The 27,192-nt window shown below is 42.9% G+C and overlaps 1 protein-coding gene across 2 annotated transcripts in view; it reads right to left on the bottom strand.

Moving 5' to 3' along the window:
• Positions 1 to 2,570: 2,570 nt before the first annotated feature.
• The window catches only part of ZHX1 (zinc fingers and homeoboxes 1), a 49,121-nt gene continuing 24,499 nt past the window's right edge, over positions 2,571 to 27,192 (bottom strand). The window contains exons 2-4 of one of the 2 annotated variants that reach the window (XM_089677534.1): positions 17,177 to 17,552; positions 14,778 to 17,023; positions 2,571 to 11,051 (exon numbers count right to left, since the gene is read on the bottom strand). In XM_089677534.1, the coding sequence (XP_089533660.1) occupies positions 14,781 to 17,023; positions 17,177 to 17,393 (2,460 nt within the window). In that variant the 5' untranslated portion in view covers positions 17,394 to 17,552 and the 3' untranslated portion in view covers positions 2,571 to 11,051; positions 14,778 to 14,780. Of the gene's footprint in view, positions 11,052 to 14,777; positions 17,553 to 27,192 lie in introns of both variants that reach the window. The other variant, XM_089677533.1, reaches the window with a different exon arrangement.

The raw sequence follows: 27,192 nt of genomic DNA, 5'->3' as shown, positions 1-27,192 counted from the left end.
TTGCTTTCAGTCTTCCTTGAGCCTGGGTTCACACTGATGCGGTGCGGAATTTGTAGCATTTTCAGTGTGAAATCCGCACAGCATCAGAATTGCACCCCATTCATGCGAACCGCTGCGGTATCTTAACACCCCGAAAGCGCTACGCAAAGCGAGGTGCGATGTGCAGAATCAGATTGCATAGGTGTGAATACCCATGCGATCCAATTGTTGTGCGGATCCAAAAAAGGGTCCTGCGTGTTTTTGGTGCGATTAGAGCCATACTAAATGTATGTCTCCAATCACACAAATCGCATGTGATATGCACAGGAATGTGGTGTGGTTCCTGTGCGAATCACATGCAATATACCGCACCGCATGTATGTGAACCCAGCCTGAATTGCAAACAGATCCTATGCCAGAATGACTGAAATCCTGCACTAGCCAATGAGAACAGCTGCAACCCGCCATCCAGAAGGAACAGGGTGGAAAATGCTCTTAATATAATCCAGTCTCCAGGATAAATTGGAAAGAGGGCTCTGTGCAGGGGCCATCTCACTGCTGGCATGGATCCTGGGAAGTAAGGTGTATATGTTGCCAGGGACAGGACTTGGAAGACCTCAGTGTGCCGATGGCGGGATTTCATAGCAACAGAATGCCCCATGTGAAAGTGACACTTTAAAGTGGTTCTAAAGTCTAAACATTTTTTTTCCCTTGAACCTGGGTTCACTGATGCGGTGCGGAATTCTCATCGCTTTCTGTGCAAATTCTGCACCGCATCACAATTGCATCCTGTTCATGCGAACGGCTGCTGGTGTGTATATTATCAACACCCCAAAATCGGTCTGCAAACGCGTTGCAGTGTGCAGAATCAGATCGCATGGGTGTGAATACCTAGGAGATCCGATTCTAGTGCGGACCAAAAAAAGGGTCCTGAACCTTTTTGGTGCGGATGCGGTGCGATCTGAGCCATACAGAATGTATGGCTCAAATTGCACCGCACAGAATTCGCATGTGATTTGCACAGGAATGCGGCACGGTTCCTGTGCGAATCACATGCGATATGCCGAACCGCACAAGTGTGAACCCATGCTAAAAGTGATTGTAAGCTCAGAAATAGTTTTTATTGTTTTTAAATAACAAAATGTGTTATACTTGCAGTACCTGCTCTTTGCAATGGTTTTGCATAGAGCAGCCCTGATCCACCTCTTTGGAGGTCCCTGTTGGTGCTCCTTCCCCCGCAAAATGTCCCCACTGCAAGCCACCTGCTATGGAGGCACTGCTGCGTGCTTGTTCCTGAGCTGTGCTCCCCGTGTCCTCTCCTCACTTGCTGTGATTGATAGCAGTGGAGGCCAATGGCTTCTTCTGCTATGAGCATGTGAGGAGGGAGCGAGTGGAGAAAGTCACTGTTCTTGTATACAATCAGGATCAAGATCGTGCTCAGGTAAATATGGGAAGGGGGGGGGGAGCTGAACAGTTTTTTTTAATCTCAGCCTCTGGAACCACTTAAAGTATTTTCAAAGACAAATCTTTTTTTTTATTGTTTTGGCAGAGTGTAGAGTGATTAGAACAGGTTTTAATTGCCGTCTGTGTCCCCATTAAGAGAGATTCACCCTTTCTCTATTTGTCCTGTTTTCCATTATCGCGGAAAGTGAAAGTAAACAAAAATCCCTAATTTTGGGTTGTCCTCAGAACAGGAATAGTGGGCATATCTTCCAATGAGGACACTAGCTCTGGTAACAAGGGATTCCCAAGCTTTAGAGGGAATTTCACTCACTTTCGGTTTGACTATGGGACAGGAAGTGATGGGAAATCTCCTAAAAGGGACAGATGGCAAAAACAAACCTTACAGGGGTTATAACCTTTGCTTACTCTGTCCAAAATGAAAAAAACAAAACAAAACCCTTTAGTTCTTTAATGCATTCCCTACATTAAAGTAAAAAATGTTTAGGTAGTAACATTGCCCCTTCAGCCATCCCCTCCCCCCCCCCATACTTACCTGAATCCTCAATCACAATCGAGACAGTAAGGTACCTGCTCGTTGTGGTTCTTCCATTTTTCACAGGCTTTGCTGAGGCAGGGAGAGCCATTGTGAAGTCCTGTGACGAAGGAGAGGGGCAGGGCAGGGCTGGGCCAGGCTATTTGGACACAGGCACCCTGGCTCAAGATAGAGCCTGCAGGTGTGCCACCATACGAAGCGGCTTCCAATGGTGGCACACCAAGAAGAGGAGGAGCCAGAAGCACTGGAGGGGGAACCCCATAAAAGCAGGACCAGGGCCACTCTATGCAATTCTACTTCACCGAACAGGTAAGTATAACGTTTTTAAAATATGTCAATGTTTTTAAAAGAGTATGTTTGTATAATTTATCTATTTAAAAATCAATAAATATTTAAATAAAAAAAACAAAAACATGTTTCTCATTAAAAAAATAAACTTTACAAATACTTTACAGCGCAATGGCATCAGGTTGTGTCTCATAGCTGACAGCTCAACATCATCCTGTTCCATAAGTCCATAGCTGTTCCTTCACAGACTAACCTCTAAAGAATAAAAGAAAATTCAGGCAAATAAATGGAACCGGGACAAAAGAGGTTAAACAAAGTATATTCATTTACTTCTTCTCTGAAGAAAAGTGTGACAAAAACAGTGAAATGGCTTTGCAATTATGAAGAAAGCAAAACAAAACATCACTATATAAATTTTCCAAACAAACACGTTTTGCATAAATGCATTTTTTTTTTCTTAAATCGAATACCAAAAATGTATTCCCCCATTTTTCTTTTCTGTGGAATCCCCAACCTGTCACCTTGATAATGCACTGATCAGAATAGAAAAGTGGGACATGTACCGTTAGCTGTAGCATTTGTAACATTACAAATTAAATTAGTTTTTTTTTTATTTTTTTATACGGCAACTTCAGGTTAGAATAAGGCAAGGCTTGGACTCCTGCATGAGCTTTACTGCTGCTGTTGGTGACCCTGGCAAGGCTCTGCGATGACTCCAGCCTTATGTTCCCCACTGGAGTTCATGCACCATACATTCCACCAGCACCCTAGTGCTCTCTATATAGAAATGGGCAGAGATTCCAGACAATTCTAGCATGGCATAAAGGCTGAAGTTTGGGTATGGATATTTTTGCATGGTCCAATGTAAGTCTGCATGTGTCATACCTGGTACCCCGTGGAAGCTGGAAATCATTGTACTAGACAACGCTACTGCAGTGATTGCTGCTAGTGTCCACATCCGGTAGCAAGTGGCTGCTCTGCTGATTAGTGAACACAGGAGGTCGCTCGCTTGGCACTGATGCCATTTAGGGAGCACTCAAGGAATACAAAGAGTTCTCTGATTGGACAAGGTGAGTTATTTTGATGACACACGCTTACTTAAATTGATCTAAGCTGGACCAATGTAATTATGCAAAAATGTGTATACCTGGAATTCAGCTTTAAATATCAGGCAGGGGATTAAATCCTGCCTTACCCCCGGTTCACATCTCCGCGCTCCTGCAGGCCGCGTTTTGCATGGGCACGAGAGCCCATTCATTTGAATGGACTCCCGTGCCCGTGACATGCAGAGAAGAAGTCCCTGCACTTCTTTTGAAAACACAGCCCGCACAGGAACCTCGGTTCCCAGTATGGCTGCGTTTTCCAGTGCAGGTGGTGTACCATTAGAACGAATGGTACCCGCCCGCGGGTCCGCATTCCTCTGTGTGGTTGGTGCGGCTGCACGGATTTTTGTGCGGATCCGCAGCGGCACCACCCACACAGATGTGAACCTAGGGTTACTCCACAACTCCATATAAAACTGGGCAGAGGTCTTATAAAGGGAGAGCAATGGACTAATTTATTTGGTCACCCAGCTCCAGCAGTCTTCTTATACACTTCGGAGAGAAAGCTCACCATCTCATTCACTGCTATGGGCAGACTATTTCCCCTCTGCTCACGTTTTTATAACCAGCCCATACCAATGAGTTTGATTTAGCAAGTCCAGACATTTTCTTTTTGTTTTGTGTAGGGAAGAAGTAAAGCCCCTGTGGGGTTTTTACAGTGTACTATCCCCTCGCTTACGGTCACCCTGACCATGTTTTCCATCAGACAGGGAGTAACGAACAGCAACAGAGAGAAATAAATTGCTGTAAGTAGAGTAAGGGGAAGGCAAGAACCCCAGCAAGTTTTATTTTTCCTCTCCTGGCTGCATATTACCTATCAGGAAAACTGGTTGTCACGGGGACAAGCGAAGATCGCAGTAAAAACCTGACAGGGATCCTTATACTTCCCAACTCTATTCAAATCAAATAAAAAAAACAAAACAAAACAAAAAAAAAACAGTTTTGGATAGACAACGCATGTTAACAATAAAAAAAAAGTACAAAAAATGTGTTGGCAAGCTTTGGACAGCCAGCTGATATCATTTGTCACTTTAGAACCTTCTGCCATCAAAGAGGCTCCTGTAGACTGCACAGGCACTTCCTATATGAACATCCATTGTGCAATATTCATTGCATGAAGCAATTTCTGAAGCTTCAAAAAGAAAACATTTGGATTCATTGCATAGGGCAAGAACAGAGGAATATATTCATGAGCCAGGACTGACCAGCAAATTCAGAGTTCCTTGATCACTGTTAGCTGATCTCCTTCTATATGTAAGTGTACCATGATGGGGATGGTGGACCTGGAGAATCCTGCTGTCAGGTTAGCATAGCAGAAAACTATTTTATATATATATATATATATATATATATATATATATATATATATTATGAACAGTATCTCACTACTGCTGTTGTCATTGTAAACACCATACAGAATTTGCATGAGGAAAACATCCCGCTGACCCCATCCTTACCCAATTGTCCCCCTGACTTCACCCTTTACCAAACACTGTCCCCCTGACCCCATCCTTACCAAAAACTGTCCCCCTGATCCCCATCCTTACCAAAAACTGTCCTCCTGACCCCATCTTTATCAAAAACTGTCCCCCTGATCCCCATCCTTAAGAAAAACTGTCCCCCTGACTTCACCCCGTACCAAAAACTGTCCCCCTGATCTCCATCCTTAAGAAAAACTGTCCCCCTGACTTCACCCCGTACCAAAAACTGTCCCCCTGACCCCATCCTTATCAAAAACTGTCCCCCTAAACCCATCATTACCAAAAACTGTCACCCTGACAAATCATCAAAACTTACATAGTCCCCTAAATAAGTATTCTTTATTCACCAGCCACAATCTCAGATATGCTGATATGCAGTCAGTGTTTAACTCTAAAATCATACTATGCAAGTACTGTCCATCAGCGACAATCCTCCATGGTGTGCCATGAATCTACATCACTGGTAAAAGATCTGAATAAAGAAGCCGGTACACCAAATTACAAATTCATTCAGGAGCAACCTCAAGCTAGACCAGGTGCCAGTGCTGTCCAGGAAACACATCCATAGTTAGAAAGACCATTTCATGTCTCCTAATTTGAGTTTTATGTAATCTAGCCTATCTAGATAGGCCCTCTCCTTCATTTCTGAGGACAACTAAATCCTTGCCTAGACACTGCAAGCAACTCTGATCTAAGATCTGGCAACGTGTAGGCAGTGTATACACTCTCATAGTAAACATGAATGGCAGAACAGTCAGACATGGGGATACAATCTCACTGGCACTTCCCGGCACACTAATGGTTACATATGCTAATGAATGCGCTACCAATTAGACGAGGAGAAAGGGGAATCAGTCATGCTGAAGACATCTGTTGTTCTGTTTTATCAAAGAATAAAGTGCCAATGTGATTTTTTTTTCTTATCCAAATTCCATGTTTAATATCACTTTTAGTACTTTATTCGGCCAAGCTGGCCCAAACAAACCATTTGCTGCATTAACAGGTACGCTTGCTGGGTGTGCACCGGGAACAGGAAGGGAAGTTTTTGGCCCACTACCATAACACAGCTCTGTATACTGTATGTAGATAAGGCTACATTGCAGCAAGCACACCTGGTAGTGCAGTAAATAGTTCATTTGGGCCAGCTTGGCCCAAAAAAAAATATTTACAAGGGACATTGAGCCCTGGTTCACACTGATGCAGTGTGAAATTCGCAGTGTTTTCAATGCGAATTCTGCACTGCATCACAATCGCACCTTGTTCATGTGAACTGATGCCGGTGTGTATGTTAATAACACCCCAACATTCGTCCGCAAAACAAAGTGTGATGTGCAGAATCTGATCGCATAGGTGTGAATACCTAGGCGATCCAATTCTAGTGCAGATCAAAAAAGGGTCCTGCACGTTTTTTTGGTGCGGTGCGAATAGAGCCATACAAAATGTATGGCTCTAATCGCACCGCATACAAATCGCTAGTGATTTGTACAGGAATGCGGTGCAGTTCCTGTGCGAATCACATGGGATTTACCGCACTGCTGTAGTGTGAACGTAGGCTAATGTGGAACTTCACCTGTCTGGGTACCAGCCCCCTCTACTGCTCGGATCGCCCCTCCTCTTTCCCTGCAACCTTCTGGGACATCTCACAGGTCCCAGAAAGCTGTGGGACCATTCACAAAGTGCAACACGGCTCACGCATGTGTAATGGGCACAGTCACCGCTAGCTGTCCACAGTTAATACGCAGACACTATGGACCAAAGACCGGTGAAGAATCCTGCCCGGTTGAGGAAACCAATGGATCCTGGGACAGGTGAGTGTCTGTTTATTAAAAGTCAGCAGATACAATTTTTGTAACTTCATTTTCTTGATTTTTCCAAAAGTTGCTGAAGAACCGCTTTAAAGGTGGAGTTAGGTTTTAATTAACACCATGGAGGAATTATAAAAAGGCAGCTACCATTAGGAGCAGTTTATTCATTTGGAGTAAATATAGGCTTTCATGGAGGAGGGTTGATGGCATTTAAATTCAACTCACTTGGCATCTCTTGCACCAGGCAGACCTACCAACGAAGTGAAGCTTTTATCATTTGCTACTACCCTGATTCTAACCGCTCAAATGAATGCTAGCCATTAAAACACAGGCCAGTATGCTGTCACTGCTTCACACCCTAACGTCTGTGATGCTACTGCACCTTTGACCACATACAGTTTGCATAGTGAGTAGTCATGGCACAAGAGGCTGCAGTCCTACCCAGAAGTTTGATGAGATTATTTAAAATGCACATGATTGATGGACTGACTTTAGCATGGTGGTAATGTTCTCTGGATTGTATTTACTACATTTAACTGACTGCAGGAGCCTTATCAGCAACTCTTTATTTAAAGAGACTCTGTAAGGTAAGATATAAATAAAAACACCAATACCCTGCAAGATAGGAAGACTGTCATCTATACAGTATACTCCAGCAGCTCGCGCATCCTAGCTTGCCTAGACTCCGGAATCGCAGCCTCCACGAAAGCCTTGGTGGTATTCAACACTTCCAAAAATATTGGATGCCTGTGTTCTCCCCTTCGTTCTATAGTTCTATCCTCCTTCCCTTAGATCACTACTAAATACTGTAGTGACATAGGTGTCGGCAGAAGGAACTACAGGCATCTGACACTTCTGGAAGTACAGAATTCTGAAGGACTAAAGCCAGCCATAGATGAGGTGGTTTTTTTCCTGTGGTTGCAAGGTGTGTAATGTAGACAACTAACTTTTTTTATATCTTTAGAAACATGCCAGGGTCCCTTTAAGTAATTAAGAATTAGGTGAACCAAAATCTCTTTTACAGCATCATCCTTTTAGAAAAGGGAAATCTTAAGGTTTGAGTAAACTGAACTAGTAGTGTAGTAAATTAGACACACGTCTATGTTACAGGTTCACATACGGCTATTTTGTAACCAAGATGAATGAGTGAAACAAAAATATTTTTAGTACGGAGTTTAGAAGTTGTGCAAAAAACTGGATACTTAACATTACAATTTCAAACTAAGAGCACAAAATTGAACGAAGGTACAAGTAAAACGCCGGTCACTGGCTGCTGCAAACTTCCATTCAGTGATGCCAATTTGCAAAGCCATATAAGAAAAATCACAACAAAAATTCTGCTCTTCTGCAAACAATTACACTTGGCAACCCAGCAGGCAATAAAATATACAAAATGTGAGTTTTCTCAAAAAAAAAAAAAAAAAAAGGGGATGTGTGAATCTGAACTGTTTAGGACTCGTTCACATTAGATTTATTTCTAAATGCATTAACATCTGTGCAAAAGCACACAGGTGTAACATGCGTAAAAGGTTTCATACTTGTTTGCAGGGCCCGGCTGTGTCACAAGATGGTAAAAGATCAGAGTTAAAGGATAAGGTTTTTTTTTAATGTAAAATTATATATATATTAATAATGCAACATTTTTTGCAGGTAAAAAAAAAAAAAAAAAGTGTGCATTTATTTATTTCCTTAGAAGTCTGCAAAGCATTGCCCCAGTGATCAGAAGATCGTGGGTGCAGTGTCATGCTCCTGCAGACTATCAGTATGTGGAGGTATGGCAGGGCAGTCACTGAAGCTCAAGAAGATCAATGCACTATGGGAGTGCTCACCAGCATGGTGTTCAATTTGTGACAGCATGTGAAGGGAGAAGGTCCGTCGCCCACTACCACAGGGAGGGAGGAGATCAGGGGGTGAGGTGGTGGATGCTGAACATGTTATACCCTACATACTAGTGTAACATGTAACATGTTCACTAGAATGAACTTATTCTTTAAGCTGGCCATAGATGAATCGAAATTTGGTTGGTCCCTGCTGTACTGGCCAAATTCCGATCTATCAATGGCTGTTCCTGCTCAATAGAAGTTGAATAAATGGGAATGTTGGAAAACTTTCATTTGATCAGCAGCTGCAGCACTGATTAGTGTATTCTAACAGTGGAGTTGCTGACAGCCAATTGAAGAAAAAAAAAAAAAACCCCAAAAACAAAAAAACAAATCCTCCATGATCAGCCTTAGCCACAGAGGTGCTTAGCAGATGAGTCTTACCAACTTTGTATGTAAAAGGTGAACCTGGAAAGAGCTAAATACAGATGATCCTATTACACGGCCTACTCATGTCTATGGAGTCCATTCACATGTATTCTAAGATGTTGAGGTGGAAGGTTAGTGCCGTTCCTACAAACGTAATGACATTTTTGACAGACCCTTTTTCATTGTAAATGGGGACCAATGTACTTATCTACCAGATAAGCGTGATAAAGAGTCACTCACTTGTAGTAAGCGGAGATCAAACCCTAAAGCAAGCCATAGACCATACAATTTTTTTTCTCTTCCACCGCAGAAAATTGCTTGAATCCCTCATCAACACAGTGTTGGTGGGTGAATCCCTCCCACAGCGCTATTGTGTTTTATGGCAGGGAGTCTTCCTTGTCTGTAGAACACAATGATCACCGCTGATGGCTATAGCCTCCAGCAGTGATCGCATGCATAAAATCTGACAGGCCGGTTGTACTGAAGTCAATTGATGGATCGACTTCAATACAACCAGCCTGCCCATAGATGGTCCTTGCTGAATCCGCCAGGATTTGAGCCATCTATGGTTGTCTTTGAGCAGGCCATAGATTCTGCAATTTTCTTTCCTTCAACCATGAGTGGAAGAAAATTGCTTGAGTCCCCCAATCAACTCAGTCAGGGTTGATGGGGAGTCCCTCCCGCAGCGCTATTGTGTTCTGCAGTCAGGGAGCCTTCCCTGCCAGCAGAAAACAATGATTAGTGTTGCCAGCTATAGCTGGTGGCACTAATCGTTCAGTAGATTGACTTCTGTACAAACTCCCTGGCCATATCCGGATCAAAATTCAGACAGTCCCTGCTGAACCAGCCGAATTTCGATTCATGCATGGCTGACTTTAGCAAAGTAAACATTAGCAAACAAGGGGAATCTGTGCTCAATTCGTATTCAATGAAAAATTAAATGACATTTAGTAGGACTCAAGTGAACACAGGTTCACATTATTTTTTACTAGGCATCAAAAATGTCAGTATCACATATTTCAAATGCTTGATCCTACACAGTCATCTGTCAATTGCACTCCTGTGTCATCATCATCGCATGCACTCCCTGGTGGAGACTGCAAGGGGCTGTGCAGACACACATCGGGCAGGCAAGGTCCACCGTTGTCACTATCAGGAAGCCAGTAAAGAGCAACAGTGAGAGTCTATGCTGGAACTCATGTAGATATGGCTGAGAAGGACTGGATAAAATCTGCAGCACTCAGATGATTGAAAAAAAAAAAAAAAAGATGAAATGTGAGAATTTTATGGGGGAAAAAAAACAGGGCAGTTTAAAATGCACAGAGCTTTAGAAAACGTACTCCAATTAGAGCTTAGATCCACTGTAAATAGGCAGACTTTTCTCTAATCTGGCAGCAGCACAGACATGAAATCCTCTCGAGTCTAAATAAAAACGCAATTTGGAGTTGAACTGTAAAGTGCAGAAAAATGCATCTAGTGTAGCTCTACTGTGAACGAGCCCATGGGGGTTTGGTAGTAGTGGTGGGGGTATTTAGGATGTACAGTATAACATTTAAAATATAAAATGCAACATGTTTATGTAAAGCTGCACATACTTATTACAGAGCAAGTCAATGGACACTGTTCCATGTGGCATAGCTCTTTTTTTTTTTTTTTTTAACAGGCAAAAAATGTTTGGTCGCTCCAAGCTAAAAAGCTCATTACATGTCAAAGAACACGGGCAGCAAAATCTAGATTTATATGACTAAAACAGAGTTATGATAGGCATATGTAACAAAAAAAGGAAAAATAGAACTAGTGGTCACCGTTGTTTGTTATTATAGACCTCTCTGCCTCAAACAAAATAAGGTCTAAGAATGCACAAAAAAAAGGAGAAAGGAAAAAAAATGAATAATTACGTCAGTAAAAATGTATTAAAATCTGAATTGTACAAGTTGTGTGCTGCCCACATCTCTCAAGTTATATTTACAGCATAGTCCTGTCTGCAGTGTGGCTACTTTGGCACAGCATGCAAATTTGCTGCTCCTTCCCTGCAGAGACCATCGTGCTTCTTCTGTTACTGTACTCTGTAGTTTTCAGAAGAGAGGATTCCCAGGACTTTCACAGCAAAACTGGATGTCCATGCCTTTTCTTCTGGTCTATTCTCCAGCCTATTAAAAGAAAAAAAAAAAAAAGGAAGAAGAAAGAATATGGATCACAATTTGCTATTTATTCAATTTAAAACAAAGCTCATTCAGAGGTAAAGCAACTGGCTTCCTTCAATCCCCCCATTCCCAGCAGCATATACTTAACCTTTCCTTTTCTCCCCTGCATCCCAGTTCAGTGTAGAAAGTTGAAGGAAATGCTGGATAGTTCAAAGTATAATAATGATTCAAGGATCATTCACAGCATGTGATGTGGACAATCAGCGATGCCAAATGGATAATCAACATAAACTACAACTCCAACAACTTACACGGGGCTTTCATTTCTTTCCTAGCACTTGAAAAGAGCAGTGGAAGAGTGAAAAGCTATTATATGCTTCTCTGCACAATACAGTGAACCTGTTCAGTTGAAGTCAGGTATTATTTAATGTATAACTAAAAGCAAAACTTTAGTTTTGGATAAAGTGGAGAGGGATTAGAACCCGTCAGGTTTTTATTGCAGTTTGTATCCCAATTAAGGAGATTTTCCCTCTCTATTAGTTCTGTTTATTTTTTATTTATTTTTTAACTTTCAGTGATAACAGGGGATATCTTCCAATACGGACACTAGTTTTGGTGACAGCCAAGGATTTCCTGCACTTTGGAGGTATTTCCTCTCACTTCCAGTTTTGGTAATGGGACAGGCAGTGAATCCTCCCTAAATATCTAAAAAAAACCCCTCCTTTTGCCTTTAGTTCTACTTTAAGTTCAGTCAGGTAGCCCTCTGCCTTCAATTTGCAAAACTAGAATAAAACGGGGTTGATTCACTGAAGGCAAATACACTGTGCTCTCTGCAAGTGCAGATGGTTGAGAGCTTATTAAATAAGGTGATGCTTCACTTTGCAAAGAATACCTAATCACATGCAAGGAATAAAAACCACACACTGCAGTTTTGCTTGCACGTGATTGGATGATGGAAGTCAGCAGAGCAACCCCCCCACATTTACTAAGCTCTGCAGCAACTTACCTGCAAAATACACAGTCTTGTTCCTTTAGCTTTTCAAAACTAGGATACCTAATCAAAGTTGAACTTGATGTGCACCATTTTTAAAAAGTGCAGCCCAGTCTTCAATCAAAAGAGAGATAGAGAGACAGCTAGAGTGCTAAAGAGAGGGGGGGGGGGGGGGGAAGAGCGTGAGAAAGAGAGAGAAAGATTTGGCAATGCTAAAATGTATTTGGTCCTGCCAATAAAGCTTATTTGAGTTTGAGAGAGCAAGAAAATGAGAGTGAGCGCGAGAGAAAGAGAGAGAGCACGAGAAAAAGAGCAGGAGAGAACGAGAGCGCGAGAAAAAGAGCGCGGGCGAAAGAGCGAGACAGCAAGAGAACGAGAGAGAGAGCGAGACAGCGAGAGAACGAGAGCGAGACAACGAGAGAGACAGCGAGAGAACGAGCGAGACAGACAGCGAGAGAACGAGAGAGCGAGAGAGTGAACGAGCGAGAGAACGAGCGAGACAGCGAGAGAACGAGACAGCGAGAGAACGAGCGCGAGACAGCGAGAGAACGAGCGCGAGACAGCGAGAGAACGAGCGCGAGACAGCGAGAGAACGAGAGAGACAGACAGCGAGAGAACGAGAGAGACAGACAGCGAGAGAACGAGAGAGACAGACAGCGAGAGAACGAGAGAGACAGACAGCGAGAGAACGAGAGAGACAGACAGCGAGAGAACGAGAGAGACAGACAGCGAGAGAACGAGAGAGACAGACAGCGAGAGAACGAGAGAGAGAGACAGCGAGAGAACGAGAGAGAGAGACAGCGAGAGAACGAGAGAGACAGCGAGAGAACGAGAGAGAGAGACAGCGAGAGAACGAGAGAGAGAGACAGCGAGAGAACGAGAGAGAGAGACAGCGAGAGAACGAGAGAGAGAGACAGCGAGAGAACGAGAGAGAGAGACAGCGAGAGAACGAGAGAGAGAGACAGCGAGAGAGAAAAAGGAGCAAGAGAGAGAGACAGCGAGAGAACGAGAGAGAGAGACAGCGAGAGAGAGAAAGAGAAGCGAGAGAGAGAAGCAGAAAGAGGAGCAAGAGAGAGACCGAGCAAGAGAGAGTGCGAGCGAGAGAGTGCGAGCGAGAGAGAGCGAGAGAGTGCGAGCGAGAGCGCGAGAGAGTGCGAGCGAGAGAGAGCGAGCAAGAGAGAGCAAGAGAGTGCGAGCAAGAGAGAGCGAGAGGAGGGAGAAAGAGAAGCGAGAGGAAAGAGAAAAAGAGAAGCGAGAGAGGGAGAAAGAGAAGCGAGAGAGGGAGAAAGAGAAGCGAGAGAGGGAGAAAGAGAAGCGAGAGAGGGAGAAAGAGAAGCGAGAGAGGGAGAAAGAGAAGCGAGAGAGGGAGAAAGAGAAGCGAGAGAGGGAGAAAGAGAAGCGAGAGAGGGAGAAAGAGAAGCGAGAGAGGGAGAAAGAGAAGCGAGAGAGGGAGAAAGAGAAGCGAGAGAGGGAGAAAGAGAAGCGAGAGAGGGAGAAAGAGAAGCGAGAGAGGGAGAAAGAGAAGCGAGAGAGGGAGAAAGAGAAGCGAGAGAGGGAGAAAGAGAAGCGAGAGAGGGAGAAAGAGAAGCGAGAGAGAGAAAGAGAAGCAGAAAGAGGAGCAAGAGAGAAAGCAAGAGAGAAACGAGAGCGAAATCTCCAAAACTAGTATAGAGACACTGACAGGTTTTGCAGCAAAAATAAATCAAGGCAGCAGCATTTATTGACAATATACCACTGTTGCTTTATCTCCACTACAAGATCCTGAACGCCTCTATACCCGTTTTGGATTTCTATGGATTTCTTTGTGGGTGAGCACCCAGGCATTCACCTCAGTGCAGTGGTTAACCTAGGGGAAATATAAAAATATATTGGTTTTCATCATTTCCTACTCACCACAGTCTCGCTTTTACTGCAACATTTGAGATAATATAAATGAAAAAGTCTACGATGAACTCTGAAATCTCCCCTTAACAGGGGCAACAGGTGAAACGGAGGTGGAAAAGTTATGATTTTAGGGCTCATGCACATGACACGAAGTGGGCTGTAAGGCATATGAACAGTCCACAACCTCCATGAAAACTTCCCCAAGACCCACAACTGCTGCTTACGGCCACCTGACAGTAAATATCAAAAAATAAGGTGCTGAAGTCTGCACATCTGCTATGACCTTCACAAAGGGGTTTAATGCCTCCTGATGCATTATTAGAGAAGAATGGTGAATGACGAAGCCAAGGTAAACCAGAAACACTGGAATAAAAGATTTTGGATTTTCAGTGTCCAAGAGTTAAAGTATATGTAAACCCAACGTTTCATATTCCACGAGTTGCAGGGAAAAAACAAAACAAAAAAACACAATAATTACTGCTAGAGGCTACAGCCACTGGCAATAATAGCATGCTAAAAATCCGACATGCTGGTTGTACCCAAATCAATCGATGTACAAGCAGCGTGCCCATAGATGGATCGAATCCAGGCCGGTCTCTGCTAAACCGGCTGAGATTTGAACCATCTATAGCTGGCTTAAGTGAAACTGATTGTTTGAAGAGGCTAATCGGCTTAATTCATATGGTAATATGAAAGCATCTAAAGCTAAGATTTTCTTTGTTTTGAATAAAGTCATGAAGGGTTATAAAAAAAAAAAACCCTGTCAAGTTTACGGTTGTCTGTGTCTCCATTAGGGAGATTCACTGCTCTATTGGTCCTGGTCACCGCTAGTAAGAATTTTATAGGCATTTACTTACTTGTCAATTCTCCTCCAATTTTGAAAGCCTGCGCTTGACATGTTTTGGGGGCTCCCAAGTGTCGCTGTCATCAGATTCAATTTCTTCTTCATCATCCAACTCATCTAACAGGTTTTCATCATCTTCATCATCGTCTACAAAGGGATCCAAACCTGCATCTTCTCTTTGCATCCGCTCGGCAAACCACTCCCTCACCTGCTCGTAACCCATCTGAGATTTGGAAACCAATTCGTCCAAGTCCTCCTCATTGAGATATTTATTCATTAAATAGTAGTCTTTCAGCAGTGCTCTTCCAGTCTTATGCTTCACTGGTGGAGGTGGCCTCTCCCAGCTGTTCGTCCTCCGTCCTTTTGGCCGACCTCTAGGCCTGCCGCGTCCTCTACCCCTGGGTCTGCCTCTCCCCCTTCTACGTGTATTACTTTGCCCATTCATAACTGTTGAACTGGTCGTTTTGGACATTTGATACTCATAGAACCACTTCAGATGATTATTTTTAGCAGCATACCTGGTATCTCCAAACCACCCAATAATGTCACTTCTAGCCAGTCCAGTTTCTTGTACCAGCTGGTCATATTCTGCTGGATTTGGCCATTGTGTACGAATAAAGGCATTTTTAAGCAGTGTCAACTGATCAGGAGTCTTTTTCGCCATTTTTGCTGCAACCAAAGCCTCATCCAATTCTTCTTTTATTTCCTGGTTTAGACCCTCATTGAAGACACCGGGATCCTCTTTTATTCCCATCGATTTCCTTTTTTCTGCAAACCAGGCATCAATTTCTCGCTTCGTAAGTTTAGTGACAACTCTTAACTTACCCAACTCCTCATCTGATGGCACTGAGCTGCCAAGGAAACTTTCTTCAAGAGCCTGCAGTTGTTCCGCAGTCTTTTCTTTGAATTTCTGGGGAGTAAAATCTGGGAATGGGTTCCAACTTTGCCTACGCGGAGAAGTTATTACTCCAGAGGTTGGGGATTCGCTTATTTCATCGCTAGAGTCAATAATGATGGTACCACTAGGGTCACTGCTGAAATGCATACCATGACTGCCTTTGGAATTTCTTTGGTTATACCGAGTGTCACTAAACCATTTTTTAATTTCTCCTTTAGTTAAGCCTGTTAATCTAATAAGTCGTTCAATTTCACTATTGTGAGGATATTGGTTCCTCAGATAGCTCATTTTTAGAGCGTTTAACTGTTCTTTTGTCTTCTTTGCACGCAAACCGAAAATATCGGCTATCAAGGTGGGCTCTTGCTTTGGGAGATGTGGACTTGGGATGGCAGCAATTCTTTTTGTTTCAGTGACAGGATGTACCTGCGGAATTTGGCTTGCATGGAGATGTGCATTACTCGGGACACCAGCCACGGTCAGTGCTATTGGAGTAGTCACTGGTAGTGCATTTGTTCCTGCAACTTGGGTGAGAACAAGGCTAGGCTGTCCAACTATTTGGCACGTTTGCAGAATAGAAGGCAGGCCATTAGTGGCTGCTGAAATATGTGCAGGAATCACAGTTATTGTCTGAGGGACGGTATGCACCGTGCCATTAAACTGCTTCCTTCGTGCATCTTCTACTTCTTCTGGTGTCCAACTAACACCATGTTTTAGTCGCTGGGCTGAGAACCAGATTTTAATTTGCTCCTCTGTGCATTTAGTTTGAGCAGCAAGAAAGGATATCTCCGAAACAGTTGGGTATGGAAACTTGTTGTAGTTAGTTAGCAGAAGAGAATTGCTGTCTAATGCTGCATTGTATGTTGGAATGCTGTTGACAGGTATTAAGACTTTTGAAAGGATATTTTGCTGCGCTTGAACAGTTGTGATAACCTGTGCCAGCCCAGGCTGAAGTACAGTAGCAGGCGCTACAACTGGATTTGGTAACTCCTGGGTGCGGGTAATAATTGTAGCATTTGTTTTTACAGGTTCTGTTACAACTGGAACAGTCTTGGGCTCTTCTGTTGGTTTCACCTTTGGATCACTTTCTATATTTTCTTTCTCCTCTACTCCATCTTCTCCTGCATTCTGTGGTACAGTGATTCTTTTCTTCTCAGATTTTTCCTTCATTATTTTCATTATTGGAGTTTTACTGATTGAAATCGCAGAAGAGTTAGACTCTGGCTGTTCCTGGTTCTCCTCTTGGACAAAACTGCCATCAAAGGTCAGATCGTTAACAGTCTGTTCGAAAATGGTCTGGTTGTTGCGTTTAACCATGGTTAACTTAAAGTTCTCCTCCCCGGGATGGTGCTTCGTGTTGTGCTCTGAAAGCGAATCATACCGTTTAGTGAGAAAATTACACTCCACACAAAAATAGGAAGAATTTAGTACAACGTTGGGATGCTCAGAATCTACATGAAAGGTAAACATATTTAAGTCCGGAGTTTGAAATGAACAATATTTACATTCATAACCACCTTCAACTATTTTACTTGGCTGATTGTCTGAATCATTAGGTTCAAGTGCATCTCCATCCTTTGTCACCCCCTCAGGCACAGCGCTTTCTGGAGCAGGATTCTCCATGCTTGTTACCAACGGTGGACCTTCCTCAGCGTCGGAATTCATTTCTACATCAGGATCGTGCTCGCTTGCAAGCACCATGCAAGGAGTTGTTGATTTTCGTTTACTCGCCATTGTGTTGTGAAATACAAATACAAAGTCTTGCGTAGTTGTGGTGGTACAGAGGCCTGTGACCACCTTTCTGAAGTCCCAACGTTTCTCAAATCTTGTTTCTTTGAAGCATTTGATCAATGCTGTAGCATGTTGTTATTAAGTCATGTTCATAATGGACACCTGCAAAACATGATAAAACAAAAGAAACAATTTATTCAATGTAGGTAACCATCTGAACATTCAGTCAAATAGGTTGGAAAGCTACAAAAGGATCATCCATCCAAATGTGGTATTTCAGCTAAAAATAGCATCTGGTTGGCCGAGTTACCCATGGGACTCCTTATACCTCCTGAGGCTCAAGCAGAAGGGTCTCCTCACAATAGTTCTTGCTTCTGCTCCGCACCACCCTTTGGCTTACTTTTTATTTGTAATTTATTTTACATTTACCTTATTGAGATTAAAAAAAGTAGACTGGGATTCCCTTTTAATGGCTGTGAGGTGTGCAGACCTGAGTTGTTCATTACCAGCATTCTTATGAGCCTTCTAGGGGATATAAATCTCCAGCATCCAGGAAACACTTTGGGAGGACTGATTATTTAACCATTTGCTTACCAAGCCTAATCTGACATTTCTCTCCTACATGTACAGGGATGTTGAATTCCTATCGCCCGACACCCGGGACATGTAGTTCCAGGCGCCGGGCAGGTAGTTTTTTTTACCTGTCATGTGGAAGCATTCGGACAGCAGCGCTGCTGTCCGAATGCTTCCACACAGTGCCAGCCTCTTCGCCCCCTCTGTGTGAAGCTCCCCCCCACCCGCTGTCTCCCAGGCTCTGTTTGCCCATCTGCAGGCCCGGGACTGGCTCATTGCCAGCGGCTAGAGGGGAAAGAGGAGAGCAAACACTTTCGCTCCTCTCCTCTTTTTGTCCTGACCCGGAAGTAACATTATGATGTCACTTCCGGTCCCCGGTGAAAGGTTCCTGGCAATTGAGGCTGGGAAAGAATGTAATGCAGTGCGATGTGCGCTGCATTACATTCAAGGGAGATTTTAGACCTCGAATGTCTCAATAAATAGAACCGGTCACTAAAAAATCATCACATAGGGGACATTGTCCCCTATGTGATAAAACAAAATTGAATTAAAAAAAAAGTTTATTTTTTAAAATTGTAAAAAAATGAAAGTTACACCCAAGCACATAACATGCCCCCCAAAAAAATTCAGCCCCCCCACGTACAAACCTAAAAGCACACGCTGGGACGCCTACGCATGAAAATGTCCTTTGCAATACCTGTTACATATCGCCGTGCAGACCTCCTCCGTACACTATACTGATGACCTAGAAGGGGCTTTAAAAGCGTCAACTATAGAAAATAAGGGTACTGAAGTTTGTCGCCATTTCACGAGCGCATGCAAATTTAACGTTTGACATGTTGGATATCTATTTACTCGCTGTAACCTCATCTTTTACAGTTTACAAAAAAATTGGGTAATGTATTTTTGTGCCTTAAGATTAACTAACTTGTATTTTTTACTGAAATTTTGCGGTAATATCATGCGACAGAAAAAATTGGAACTACCACTATTTTATTCTCTAGGGTCTCAGAAAATATATCATGTTTGGGGGTTTTGTGTAATCTTCAGGCCTAAAATTATAATTTTTTAAATCTTGTGCAAAAAACGCAAAAGCGGCTTTGGCAGCGAAAGGGATAAAGGATAAGCCGGACACTCCTCTTTCCTGACAAGCACCCACTCAGTGCTCATTACACTGTGTGGTGTCTTTCTGCTCACTGCTAGTCCCCAAGTGCGGTGCTGGAGACAGGCAGGGAGGGGAGGAGATAATATTAAACGTTTAAGTCACCATAAAACCCCTTTTTTTTAAAAAAAAAAAAACATTCCTAATATCTATTTAGCGGGTGATTACCCTGGCCAATTTACAGCTGTCTGGGAGATTTGGGATCAATCCTCTTATAGCAAATTAGTTGGATTGTCTTGAAACTTTGTTAATCACTACATTAAATTACTGCTACCTGCCATTTAGCCATAGTCTTATGTCTGAATTGGTTATTACTTTTTGTTTCCTATTATGTATACGTATATGTTGCAATGGGTGCATTTACACCCTTATTTGTATGTGTAAAATTGGGCTTTAGCCCACAATAAAAAAATTACAACATACAAATTGGAGGAAGGGTTTAGGAATTACAGCTCTTAAGAGTAGTCATTCCCCTTTTTAAAGGGACCAAAAGTAATTGTACAATTGAATCAAAAGCTGTTTCATGGCCAGGTGTGGGCTACTCCTTTGTTATTTCTTCATCAATTAAGCAGGTAAAAGGTCTGGAGTTGATTCTAAGTGTGGTATTTGCATTTGGAATCTATTGCTGTGAACCTACAACATGCGTTCAAAAGAGTGGCCAAATCAACAGTTTGGTACATTCTGAGGAAAGAAGAACGCACTGGTGAGCTCAGCAACAAAAAAAGGAATGGAAGACAACAGTGGTGGATGATCGCAGGATCCTCTCTGTGGTAAAGAAAAACCCATTCACAACATCCAGACAAGTGAAGGACACTCTCCAGGAGGTGGGCGTATCATTGCAAAAGTCTACAATCAAGAGAAGACTTCACAAGAGCAAATACAGAGAGTCCACCACAAGGTGCAAAGCATTCATAAGCCTGAAGAATAGAAAACCCAGATTAAACTTTGCCAAAACACATCTACAAAAGCCAGACCAGTTCTGGAAAAGCATTCTTTGGACGGATGAAACTAAGATTAATCTTTACCAGAATGACGGGAAGAAAAAAAAAGTGTGGATAAGGCTTGGAACAGCTCATGATCCAAAGCACACAATGTCATCTGTAAAACATGGTGGAGGCAGTGTGATGGCATGGGCATGCATGGCTTCCAGTGGCACTGGGTCATTGGTGTTTATTGATGATGTGACAGAAGACAGAAGAAGCCGTATGAATTCTGCAGTGTTTAGAGATATACTGTCAGCCCAGATTCAGCCAAATGCAGCAAAGTTGATTGGACGGTGCTTCACAGTACAGATGGACAATGATCCAAAACACACTGCAAAAGCAACCCAGGAGCTTTTGAGGGAAAAGTGGAATATTCTGCAATGGCCAAGTCAATCACCTAATCTCAACCCAATTGAGCATGCATTTCACTTTCTGAAGGGAAAACTAAAGGCAGAAAGACCCACAAAGAACAACTGAAGACAGCTGCAGTTAGAGCCTGGCAAAGCATCAGAAAGGAGGAAACCCAGTCTTTGGTAATGTCCATGGGTTCCAGACTTCAGACAGTCATTGACAGTAAAGGATTCTCAAGAAAATATTACAAATTAACATTTTATTTCTGATTATATTCATTTGTCCAACTACATTTGAGCCCCTGAAAATGGACGGACTGTATATGAAAATGGTTGCAGTTCCTTAAATTTGCACTTGCACATCAAATTCATTTGAATTGTTTCGTTTGGCAAAGTTACTCTTGGCAATATACAGTAGTGTATGTATATATATTTATTATACACATATATACATACACACATTATATTGCCAAAAGTAACTTTTGGACATACACATAGCTGTTCCAATCACCTCCATGGCCACAGGTGTATAAAATTAAGCACCTAGGCAGGCAGTTTGGGGATGGCCCCTTCCTGTTCCAACATGACTGCACACCAGTGCACAAAGCAAGGTCCATAAAGACATGGATGAAGGAGTTTGGGGTGGAGGAACTTGACTGGCCTGCACAGAGTCCTGACCTCAACCCGATAGAACACATTGGGATGACTTAGAGCGGAGACTGCGTGCCAGGCCTTCTCGTCCGACATCAGTACCTGACTTCACAACTTCTGGAAGAATGGTCAAACCTTCCCATAGACACCCTCCTAAATCTTGTGGACAGCCTTCCCAGAACAGTTGAAGCTGTTATAGCTGCAAAGGGTGGGCCAACTCAATATTGAACCCTACAGACTAAGACTGGGATGCATTCAAGTTCATGTGCGTGTAAAGGCAGGCCGACCAATACTTTTGGCAATATAGTGTGTGTGAGTGTGTGTGTGTGTATATATATATATATATATATACACACACATACATATATACAGTTGCAAGAAAAAGTATGTGACCCCCTTGGGATTACGTGGAGTTTTGCATGAATTGGGCATAAAATGTGCTCTGAACATCATCTAAATCACAACAATAGAAGAACACAGTCTGCTGAACATAATACTACACAAACATTAGATGTTGCCATGGTTTAATTGCACATAACATGTAAACATTCACAGTGCAGGGAGGAAAAAGTATGTGAACCTTTGGACTTAATAACTGGTTGACCCTCCTTTGGCAGCAATAACCTCAACCAAACGTTTCCTGTAGTTGCAGATCAGACCTGCACAACGATCTGGAGTCATTTTGGACCACTCCTCTCCACAAAACTGTTTCAGTGTAGCAATATTCTTGGGATGTCTGGTGTGAATCGCTCTCTTAAGGTCATGCCACAGCATTTCAATGGGGTTGAGGTCAGGACTCTGACTGGGCCACTCCAGAAGGCGTATTCTGTGCTGTTGCAGCCATTGTTTTGTTGAATGACTTGTATGCTTTGGGTCATCATTGTCCTGTTGCATCACCCATCCTCTGCGGAGCTTCAGTTGGCGGACAGATGGTCGTACGTTTTCCTGCAAAATGTCTTGATAAACTCTGGAATTCATTTTCCCATCAATGACAACAATCCGTCCAGACCCTGAGGCAGCAAAGCAGCCCCAAACCATCATGCTCCCTCCGCCATGTTTCACAGTAGGGATGAGGTTTTGGTGTTGGTGTGCTGGGCCTTTTTTTCTCCACACATAGTGTTGTGTGTTCTTCCCAAACAACTCAATCTTGGTGTCATCTGTCCACAGTATATTCTGCCAGTAGTGCTGTGGAACATCCAGGTGCTCTTTTGCAAACTTCAAACGTGCTGCAATCTTCTTTTTGGACAGCAATGGCTTCCTCCGTGGTGTCCTCCCATGTACTCCATTCTTGTTTCATGTTTTCCTTATTGTAGATGTGTCAACAAAAATGTTAGCATGTGCCAGAGATTTCTGTAGGTCTTTAGCTGACACTCTGGGATTCTTCTTTACCTCATGCAGCATTCTGCGCTGTGCTCTTGCAGTCATTTTTACAGGACGACCACGCCTAGGGAGAGTAGCAACAGTGCTAAACTTTCTCCATTTGTAGACAGTCTGTCTTACCGTGGACACATGAACATCAAAGCTTTTGAAGATACTTTTGTAACCCTTTCCAGCTTCATGCAAGTCAACAATTCTTGATCGTAGGTCTTCTGATAGCTCTTTTCTGCGAGGCATGGTTCACATCAGACAGTGCTTCTTGAAACCAGTAAACCCAAAACAGGTGTGTGTTTTTTAAGGGCAGGACAGCTGTCAGCAACACATCCAATATCATCGCACTGATTGGAGTCAAGGTTGGCTCACTCCTGGCTCCAATTAGCTCTGGGAGAAGTCATTAAGCTAGGGCTTCACATACTTTTTCCTCCCTGCACTGTGAATGTTTACATGTTATGTGCAATTAAACCATGGCAACATCTAATGTTTGTGTAGTATTATGTTCAGCAGACTGTGTTCTTCTATTGTTGTGACTTAGATGACGTTCAGAGCACATTTTATGCCCAATTCATGCAAAACTCCACGTAATCCCAAGGGGTTCACATACTTTTTCTTGCAACTGTACACACACACACAGTGGGGCAAAAGAGTATTTAGTCAGCCACCAATTGTGCAAGTTCTCCCACTTAAAAAGATGAGAGAGGCCTGTAATTGGCATCATAGGTAGACCTCAACTATGAGAGACAAAATGAGAAAAAAAATCCATACAATCACATTGGCTGATTTGGAAAGAATTTATTTGCAAATTATGGTGGAAAATAAGTATTTGGTCAATATCCAAAGGTCATCTCAATACTTTGTTATATATCCTTTGTTGGCAATGATGAGGTCAAACGTTTCCTGTAAGTCTTCACAAGGTTGGCACACACTGTTGCTGGTATGTTGGCCCATTCCTCCATGCAGATCTCCTCTAGAGCAGTGATGTTTTGGGGCTGTCGCTGGGCAACACGGACTTTCAAATCCCTCCAAAGGTTTTCTATGGGGTTGAGATCTGGAGACTGGCTAGGCCACTCCAGGACCTTGAAATGCTTCTTACGAAGCCACTCCTTCGTTGCCCGGGTGCCATGTTTGGGATCATTGTCATGTTGGAAGACCCAGCATTTTTGCTCACTGTTCTTGTGATCATTTTGACCCCACGGGGTGAGATCTTGCGTGGAGCCCCAGATCGAGGGAGATTATCAGTGGTCTTGTATGTCTTCCATTTTCTAATTATTGCTTCCACAGTTGATTTGTTCACACCAAGCTGCTTGCCTATTGCAGATTCAGTCTTCCCAGCCTGGTGCAGGTCTAAAATTTTGTTTCTGGTGTCCTTCGACAGCTCTCTGGTCTTCACCATAGTGGAGTTTGGAGTGTGACTGTTTGAGATTGTGGACAGGTGTCTTTGATACTGATAACAAGTTCAAACAGGTGCCATTGATACAGGTAATGAGTGCAGGACAGAGGAGCCTCTTAAAGAAGAAGGTACAGGTCTGTGAGAGCCAGAAATCTTGCTTGTTTGTAGGTGACCAAATACTTATTTTCCACCATAATTTGCAAATAAATTCTTTCCAAATCAGCCAATGTGATTGTCTGGATTTTTTTTCTCATTTTGTCTCTCATAGTTGAGGTCTACCTATGATGCCAATTACAGGCCTCTCTCATCTTTTTAAGTGGGAGAACTTGCACAATTGGTGGCTGACTAAATACTTTTTTGCCCCACTGTATATATACACACACACACACACACACACACAGCTGATGACACTGTGGAGACATTTTACATCAGGAAGCATCTTCATTCCACTAGTTCAGCTTACTTTCCTTCCCCAGCCCCACAGTGACATGACAGCCTGACAGACTTCTACTCTGTAAGCCCCATTTTTTTTGCATGCTACAGCCCTGGCCAAAAATTTGAGAATGACACAAATATTAATGTACCTGCAAGGAAATGTGTGCAGTCATCATTGCTTTGCACAAAAAGAGATTCACAGGTAAGGATATTACTGCTACTACGATTGCACCTAAATCAACCATTTATTGGATCATCAAGAACTCCAAGGAGAGAGGTTCAATTGTTGTGAAGAAGGCTTCAGGGCACCCAAGAACATCCAGCAAGCGCCAGGACCGTCTCCTAAAGTTGATTTAGCTGTGGGATTAGGGCACCACCAGTGCAGAGCTTGCTTAGGAATGGCAGCAGGCAGGTGTGAGTACATCTGCATGCATAGTGAGGCGAAGACTTTTGGAGGATGACCTGGTGTCAGAGAAAGCAGCAAAGAAGCCACTTCTCTCCAGGAAAAACATCAGGGACAGACTGATATTCTGCAAAAGGTACAGGCATTGGTGTGCTGATGACTGGGGTAGTCATTTTTTCTGATGAATCCCATTTCCGATTGTTTGGGGCATCTGGAAAAACCTTGTCTGGAGAAGAAAAAGGTGAGTGCTACCATCAGTCCTGTGTCATGCCAACAGTAAAGAATCCTGAGACCATTCATGTGTGGGGTTGCTTCTCAGCCAAGGGAATGGGCTCACTCACAATTCTGCCTAAGAACACAGCCATGAATAAAGAATGGTACATAAACAACGTCTGAGAGCAACTTCCCCCAACCATCCAGGAACAGTTTGGTGACGAGCAATGCCTTTTCCAGCATGATGGAGCACCTTGCCATAAGGTTACCTTAATCCCATGGGGTCAAACTTGTGGTCAATCCTCAAGAGGCAGATGAACAACCCCCCTCCTTCAACAAATTCTGAAAAACTCCAAGCATTGATTATACAAGAATGGGCTGCCATCAGTCAGGATGTGGCCCAGAAGTTGATTGACAGCTTGCCAGGGCAAATTGCAGGAGTCTTGCAAAAGAAGGGTCAACACTGCAAATATCGATTCTTTGCATAAACTTAAAGCAATTGTCAATAAAAGCCTTTGACACATCAAAAGCTTGTAATTATACTTCAGTATACCACAGAAACGTGTGACAAAATGGAACTAAAAACACTGCAGTAGCAGACTTTGTGAAAATTAATATTTGTGCAATTCTCAAAACTTTTGGCCACGGCTGTAGTCTCATATCAAAAGTTAAGAGGTTACTAAAGTTCTGAAAATTCTTGTATGACCAAATAAAAATTTGAACGTGATGTAACGTACTGTATTGTATTCTCGCATGAAAACTGTACTGATTATATGGAAATTGTATGATCTGGTATCGTACAAGAAGAAGTTTCGTGCGTGTCCTTTCGAATAATTTAAGACAAAAGCTGTGTACAGGGGTGTGGACATTTTTGAAAAAAAACTACTTGTCTTTAAATAGGGGCCCCAATCTACTTGTCCGTCATGACAATCTACTTGTCCTTCTAAAAATTGTTTTGTTTTTTTTAACCAAAACCATATTTAAATCTGCTTTAAGTGTCTGGGGCTTTTAAAAACAAGAGGCTTTATGGTGAATTAAACATTTAATATTTTTAACAATGTGCTGTTTATCTCCTCCTCCCCTCCCTGCCTGTCTCCAGCAATGCCCCCGGGGACTAGCAGGGAGGGGAGAGACCTTGCAGTATAATGAGCACCGACTGGGTGATCATCAGGAAAGGGGATCCTTTATCCCTTTTGCTGCCAGAGCTGTTTTTGCATTTTTTTCACACGTTTAAAAAATCATTTTAGGCCTGAAGATGACACAGAATCCTCAAACATTAAATATTTTCTGAAATCAGACTCCCTAGAGAATAAAATAGCGGTAGTTCCAATGTTTTATGTCGCATGATATTAATCACAAAGGTCTAGGAAATGCAAAATTTCAGTAAAAAATACAATTGTTAATTTCAGGGCACGAATAGCAATAAATTATCAAATTTTTTGTAAAATATAAAAGACGAGGTTGCATAGAGTAAATAGATATCCAATATGTCAAACCTTAAATTTGCGTGCGCTCGTGAAGCAGCAAAAAACTTTAGTACCCTTTATTTTCTATAGGTGACGCTTTTAAAGGCCTTTATAGATCATTAGTTTAGAGTTAAGGAGGAGTTCTGGTGCTCTCATTCTGGCGTGTGCGGCTATATATAACATGTGTATCGCAATCTACGTTTTCATGTGTAGGCACCACAGCGTGTGCTTTCACGTTTATACATACGTATATGTGGGGGTGGGGGGGACTTGAAAGGAGTTTGGCACTTTAGGCTGTGTGGAAGCAATTGGGTGGCAGTGCTGCTGCCCAAATGCTTCCATCTGACAGATGAGACTTGCTGCTTGCCCGCTGCAGGGCTAAAGGTAAAAAAAAACTACGTTCCTGGAGCCTGGAACTACATGTCTGGGATGTCTGGCGATATATATTGAACATCAGTCCATCCCCTCATGCCAGGGTACTAGGTGTAATCCTAGACTCCCATCTGTCCTTCCAGCCCCAGATCCAATCGCTGACGAAAACATGTAGACTTCACCTCCGCAACATCTCCAAGATACGACCGTTCCTAACCCCGGAAACCACTAAGCAACTTATCCACTCCCTTGTTATATCACGCCTCGACTATTGTAACTCCCTCCTCATTGGCCTACCTCATCGCAGGCTATTCCCCCTCCAGTATATCATGAACGCTGCTGCCAGACTCATCCACCTTACTAACCATTCTGTATCTGCCACCCCCCTCTGCCAATCCCTCCACTGGCTTCCAATTACCCAATGGATAAA

This window comes from Staurois parvus, unplaced genomic scaffold (genome assembly GCF_062004578.1).
Source record: "Staurois parvus isolate SC_StPar_1 unplaced genomic scaffold, SC_StPar_1.0 ptg000187l, whole genome shotgun sequence".
NCBI lineage: Eukaryota > Metazoa > Chordata > Amphibia > Anura > Ranidae > Staurois > Staurois parvus.
Note: the sequence above shows the minus strand (reverse complement) of the source record. Positions and strands in the feature narration are given on the sequence as shown.